General features: G+C 36.4%; 1 protein-coding gene across 1 annotated transcript in view; it reads left to right on the plus strand.

The window, feature by feature from the left end:
* DGKQ (diacylglycerol kinase theta) overlaps positions 1-3,188 on the plus strand; it is a 139,659-nt gene extending 136,471 nt beyond the window's left edge. The window contains exon 23 of the mRNA XM_019518213.1: positions 913-3,188. Within this exon, the coding sequence (XP_019373758.1) occupies positions 913-1,011 (99 nt within the window). The 3' untranslated portion in view covers positions 1,012-3,188. The remainder of the gene's footprint in view (positions 1-912) is intronic.
* Positions 3,189-7,204: the final 4,016 nt, after the last annotated feature.

The raw sequence follows: 7,204 nt of genomic DNA on the forward strand, positions 1-7,204 counted from the left end.
AGTTGTCCAGATTGTGCCTTACTCGCAAAAAAAAAAAAAAAAAAAATCCCCCAAAATATTTCCTTCCATATTTGAAAAATATATGCATTCTGTAATTTAAGGTCACTGAACAGAAAATATATTACATGCACTGTTTTTGTACCTGGAAGCTTATCTAGCTTATCTAGTGCATCCCAACTATATAATTGTTCCAACAAAAATTACCAAAAACTGGTCCAGTAAACATTCCCAGATATCTTGCTGTTTGTTTATTCCCCAGACCATCACAGCTAAACAGCAGAAGACTGCTTAGCCACACAAAACATTTACATCTGCGTTTAAACAAGGTAACGTTGCCTAATCTGAAGGAATGTTACCTTCAAAAAGATCAAGGATAAAATTCTAGTACTGTTAATTTAAACCTGTTTAGTTTTCTTCTGCCTCCTCCACCATGGGGTAGCCATTTGCTAAATTCAAATGTTATTAATTGCTGCCTTCCCAGTTAGTGATGATATACTGTAATAATAACTAGGGCAGCTGCCTATCTGTTCCTGATCCTAGTAAAGTTGGAGTGTTGTAGCTGTGATGATTCAGGAAATAGGAAAGAGGCAGTTTTTTGTGATAATCTTTTATTGGACTAACTTCATAGTTGGAAGAGATGTATATGCAGTTGGTCCAAATAAATGATGTCACCAAATTAAAAAAAATCCTTGCTTCTTGCCTGTTTCTGGTGTCATTTACATTGGTATGTGAGCCTACCAGTATAAGTTCTATAGCAAAATATCTGTACTTCTGTCCACACACTGTGTTGTTAAATATAGGAGGTTTGAAAAAAGGTTAGTGTGACTTTATAGTACATTCAAAGTGCACAGTTGTGGTGATCATTTGCTTTTATTGCTAAATGTCTTAAGCTTTCTCCAAATTTTTTTAAAGGTCCATATGTTGAAAAAATCCAAGCAGAAGCAGAAAAAAGTTGGAAGCACAAGAGAGGCAAGAACTGATAGTGTCTCAATCACAGAAGAGGGACGCTAAGCTGAGAAGATCTTTATAGAGCAAATACTGTTTGCCTGCTGCAGGGAACATGAACCTATCCTGGAAAAGTATGTTCAGAGGAGTGGTAAAGAAAGGTTGCTTTATGAAACCACCCGTTTATTGTGTGTTGAAAGTAATGTGTTCTGCTCTGTCTGTCTCTCTCTCTCCTAGTTCCTAGTTACATGGGTAAAATGCATCTAATGTATGTACCACTATGTTTGCCTTTGGTAACTTTTCCATGAACTATTGCCCAATTTTTGGAGTGTGTGTAGCTGATAACCACAGATTGAGATCTTCCTAATTACTTTTGCAAAAATTCATTATTTTTAAGAAGATTTCAGCCTTTAAAAAAATGTTTCCATAGATAAATCACTGTCTCCAAACAAAAAGGTGATAAGATACTATAATCTCCTTGAGTTAAGCCAGATAAGTCAGAATCACTGCTACTTTACCATTATAAGTTATTCACAGTTAAAGTATAACATTAGTGGTCTCTACAATAAATGCCCCATGTACAGAGCAGAGAAAATCTGCTTAAATGCATGAGTCAAAATGATTTGAGATGATTTATCTGCACATTTTTGTTAGACAGTGTGATTGGCCGCGAGGGGCCAAACCATCTTTAACCGTTTCAGAATGATTTCACTTCTTCCAGACTATCCTGTTAAAGACTTTTTAAAATGAGCTGTTAAATTTCAGCAGTGTTCTCTCTCAAGTCAGTGGGATCAGAATTACCTCAGTAACGTTCATAGACAAAAGACACTTTTTGGAGTCTGTTTTTTTCTCCACTACTGACCACATTACTTTTGGTGACTCACTACTCCCTGCATGTCTGTACTTTTGTAGTTTCAAACTCGTATCCTTTTTTGAAATAAGTTGTGACTGCTTTCAAAGTAGCTCCAAAAAAACCTAGAAGATTCACTAGTAATTTGGGGAGTGACTGTCATCTCACTGAAATACTTAGTGATAGGCAGGCATTAAATTGAAATAGTAACTAAATTCACTGAGCTGTTTTGTGAGGCGGTGTGCACATTTACTAAGACTATCTGTGGCAATTTGGGCACAGTGTTGGTAGAATTTATTTTTTTTACCAGGTTACTTCAGATTCCTGAGATTGTGGCTAGAAAGTAAAGAAAGTAGCATTCCCAAGAACTGCTCTTGTCTGCAGGTTGGTAAAATGGATTGGCTTTTGGAAGGATGGAGAAAAGGCAGAAAAAAGTACTGTTATCTCAACTGGAATATCCCAGCCACATCCCCTTTTCTTAGCTTCACTCCCAGGTGGATGTGCTGGGGAGGTTGAGGTGGTGCAAGTGGTGGAATTTGAAGTGGTGCACTTGATGCTGGAATGTGTAAAATGTTATACATTTAAAAGGGCCATTTGACCTGGTCCGCAAGTATTATCAGAGTTTTAGCCATGATTTCAAAAATTGTCTTTTATGGCTGTAACGTATGTCTTGCTTAGTATAGCTTTTACAACTGATGGTAATTTTACTACATTGATATTGGTGGACTGCTGTGAATCATTTTGTCAAAACAGCATTATATAAGATGGCTTTATTGAACTTTTTTCACAATAAGACTTTATGTGATTTTTAGTGGGGTGAAAACAGTTGGCTTACATCACTCACTCATGAAAACACGTTCTGCCATTGGGTGATGTGCAGCAAGTCCCTCCTAGCGGGTCCCTCAGTTACACTGTCAGGATGACTCACAATACAAACGGCAAGGGTCTATAGTGACCTGAAATTTTTAGCCAGGAGTACTAGTTACAAAATTGAAGAACAGTGATCTAAGAATTCAGTGCCACCATGTGTTGGCTTTATCTCTGTAAAGCTAATTTTAGTTGGTAAACTTCAATCAAGTTTTGGCTGTTAAAATCGACCACAACTGCTAATGTAAAATTAAAAAAAAAGTGTGTGGGGGGGGGGGAATAATGTCCTGGAACTAAAACTGATGCAAGACTCCAACAATAATGAACTAAACCCTAAACAAAGAATGAACTAAAATGGATGCTTGCACATTAAAATGCAACTCTGTCTACAAACTTATATAATGATGTTTCTTGAACGAGTAGATTATATACTCAGTCCAGATACTATTAATTCCCAAGTGTTTTATACATGTTTGTTCTTTACCTAGTAGCCCATCTCTCCGCTATATAAATATAGTCATAGCTATAAATAAATAAATCCCAATTTGGAAAAAAAACAGAAAAAACCAACTGTGGTAACACTTATATAACTCTTTAAGACTTGCTATTTAGTACAGCATGCAGCATGGCTGCTTTAAAATGTACCTTTTATTACTGTAGTGCCTGCCATATACGTTATATATTTCCAGTTTTATTTATAATTGAATTGAGTGGGTTTTGATAAATGCAGTTTGACACTTGACAATATAACTCCTTTTGGTCTATAATACATGTAACTTTCCCTCTGCTTCATTGTAAATGTGCCTCTTCCCATCTTCTGCAGGGAATGCCTTCATGCTTCCTTTGTTTCCCTACCCCTTCTGCTGAACCTGATAACAGTGGTGCTTGTTAGTGCCAATGTTAATTATTATATCTAATTGGAAAAACGGTTCAGCAGTTGGGCTGCAACCATCTCTTCATTTCCCCTTAAATCCTCTTAACAGATCTAAAGTTGAAAAGTCTTTCAGTTATTAACTAGCTAAAATTCATACTGGCAAGATTAGATTCCAGATTGCCTTATCATTATTTTTACACGTATTTTGCACATATTTTTGTTTAGCATGGGGCAAATTTTCCTTTTTAGTATTTGTCAATAAGGAAAAGATTTTGCAGACTTACAGAAGCACTTTCAGTTTAAAAATAAAACGGGTCTATAGAATGCAGTTTAAAGTTTTCAAGATTTTTTTTGATTGTGATACTCAAGAGCATCCACTTAATTTATACTTTTCTTTAATTGCTCTACTAGGGAAAAGGAGAGGAAATGAATAACTTGTTAAAATGCATATTTATATCTGACTGAAAGTTCATGTAAACTTTAAACACTTAAATTGGCTGGTATTTTATGAATAAGTTTGTTAGACTCATTTTATAGTCCATAAGATTGATTTTAAATTTGTTTAATGTTGACAGCTATTCATTTGGCAGTTGGTGTAATGAGGAGTCCAACTCAAAGGTGTTTGCTCACTTGACCAATCTGATGCATGCTCTTGGACTGACAATGTAGTTATACTGAACAGTGGCATAACTAGGGTGCTGATTTAGGGAAGGGTGAAAAAAAAGTCTGCTGCAGTCATGACTGCAGTCTGTGCCCTAGGCACCCAGCCATGTCATTACTTTGCTGATATTGAACAGAAAATGTAGTGGGTTTAATAGAAATTGTTAACATTGCTTCTAAATGTACAGTTAGGCCAACAATGTCATTGTTTACAGAATGGCGATTCTTGATTGTAAGCATCCTGATCAGTGGAAATAATGCACTGCCACATGTATTGATAGCATTGTTTCTGATTCAGTCATAAATTAAGGCAGGGCTGTCCAACTGATAGCCCTTGGGGTCTGTATGCAACCCACAAGAGACCTGTGGGCCTATACAGCTGCCTCTCCTACTGCCATGTAACAGGGGAGGTCCCAGGGGCCCACGTGCTGCATGTACTATCCATGTATAATGGGCCAGGGAGCCATGTACCACCAATGTAGCACGTGTTGTGGTCCAGGGGTGGGACATACTCTGCCTGCGCAGCTCACATGGCAGGGGTATGCATGCCACCTGTGCAGCCTCTACAATGCAGTGTGTGTGTTTGGGGGGGAAGGGGAAGAACAGGACATGCTAGGAAGCTGTGCACTGTCTGTGTGTGTCTGTGTGTGTGGAGGGGAATCCCTGGAGCCTGCCCTCAGAGCATTTGGCATGTGTGGTCCCCAACTATGCCAGTGTTGAACAACCTTGAATTAAGGAAATAGTTGCCCTTGTGGTTCAAGCACCTAAGTGCAACCTTTCAGAAAGATTTGAGTGGATTTTGACTTTTCTGCTCTTCTACTCTTAGAAGAGATTTTGTACTAATACAAGTGTTGGATTTAACATTTTTTCCCTAAATAATGGGTTTATTTTCGGTAAAAACAAATTATTTATAAGATGGTTTTATAAACTGTTATGTTGTTGAAAAAGTCTTTCTGAACTTTTGAAAGAATGTATATAGCTATGAAAAATGGTATTCCAAAGGAGATAACTATTTTTTTAATGAGGGTAGTGAAAGTGATAACTCCACTCCCTTAATTCCTCTGTGTTTTGCAACAGTCTCTTGCTAATTGAAAGAAAACTGATTCTCAGAAGGTGTGGCTTCATTTACATTCAGTTGCTCTGTGTTTTTAATTTATTTGGTAGCAATTCAGAATATAAACACCTGTGTAGAAGTTTAACTTCACCAAGTAAAGTCCTACAGATGAAAGGTTAAAAATCCTGTGATTGGGCATAAAAATATAACAATTATGGATATTATTAAATTTCCATAATCAGTTTAGATCCGATTTGTTTTGCCTAAGGGGCCAATCGGACACCAGTTGCTTCCAAAACTAGCTTTCAGTTGATCCAAATGCACACAAGTAAGACTACAAATACTATTGCTGCTCTTGTCCTCTGTACTTGTAAAGTATCTAAACAGAGTAGCAAGTGGTGCCTAAGAAATTAATGAGCACTGAGTACAAATAGTTTACTGGAAAATAGAAGCTTTCTTACTATAAAACCAAATCCTTGGGTGGGAGGTGGGGTCTGCATCACTGAGGTAATTGGTTAATTTACAATTTTGGAAAGCACACTATCCAAAAATCTTTTAATTGGAAATTGCTTTTTGTCTCTAAACCATGTTGCTTGGTCCAAGTGTAACCAGGATGAATTTCTTGGGGAAGGGAATTGTAATATTGAAAGTAAAGCAGCACATACCATGGAATTTGCTAAAAAGTTTGAGTGCCATAAAATCTGTGATGTGCTTAACTGTAGTCTGAGCATACTTAATTAACACAAATAACTGTGTGAATATATTTGCCAATTTCAAGCAGCCAATTTCACTGGAATAGTTCTTTAAGTACCTGGTTTCTAAAACATTGTTTGTTATATTTAAAGATGCCTTCGATCATTTCTTTTGAATGTTGTAACATACTGGACCAGCTTCTACCAACAAGTAAAGCTAAACTGGCCATTGAATAGTTCAGCTGTTGCATAGTGCTCTTTTGTGTGTGCATCTGCCTAATAACTCTCAGTATAACCACCACTAAAGTGGTTGAATACTATTACTACATTGCGTGCCTCAAACTAATAATGTACATCATACATGTTTACTAGTGGCTTGATTTTAAAATAAGGTTTAATGGTATAACTGGTTTGTGGTAGTCTTCCTTGCAAACCACTATGTGGTAATCTGTTTCTCTGAATTAGTGTTACTGAAATGTTGTAATTGTAAAAAATAATTTATGAAAGGTGGACTTTTATTGTATATTTAAACATTCCGTTTGTCCTCAAAGTATGTTCTTTGAATAATCATGTATATATTTTTGCAATATGCCTGTGTTTGATTGTACATTTTGCACTGACTAAAATTTGTTATCTAAGTATAATTTGTGAGTACCAGAGATCTATATGTAGAGTATATACCTGTGACAAATAGAATCAGTAATTTCTGTTCTGCTCTTGATGCATCTGTGTATTTTTTTTCAATGTGCTGCAGTGTGATTGTGAAAGAAGACTTCATTTTGTTTTATTTTCCTTTCAGGACACTGCTTAACCGAGTATTTTGGAGTATCATGTATTGTACTATAAAGTTTTTTTTTTGTAGCAGTATTGTTCCTCTTAGGCCTGAATTTTAGAACACTGACAAGAAACTGTAGTGGATGTGTTTATAAATACTCTTCTGTAATAAGTATCATAGTTTCCTCACTGATCACCTTGCTATTAGCCAGTTTCCATTCCAGTTTTAACCCTGCAACCCTGAAGCACTGCTGTGTTTTTAGCTTATCCTATACTATATTCTTTCATCTTTTTTCAATTTAACATTTTAGCTGCTTGTATATCTGTTAGCACTCTGAAATTGTTTAGGATTCCATTTATGAGATGCAAGGATTTTTGTGGGTGATATTTGTGGACCAACTACATAGTTGGAACAAACTTAAATGAACTTCTGGGCATGTGGTATCCAAAAGCTTGCCTGAATCTATCCAGACCATGTGATTGGTCCA

The sequence above is a fragment of the Gavialis gangeticus genome, unplaced genomic scaffold, assembly GCF_001723915.1.
Source record: "Gavialis gangeticus isolate Ggan-Ray unplaced genomic scaffold, GavGan_comp1, whole genome shotgun sequence".
Taxonomy (NCBI): Eukaryota; Metazoa; Chordata; order Crocodylia; family Gavialidae; genus Gavialis; species Gavialis gangeticus.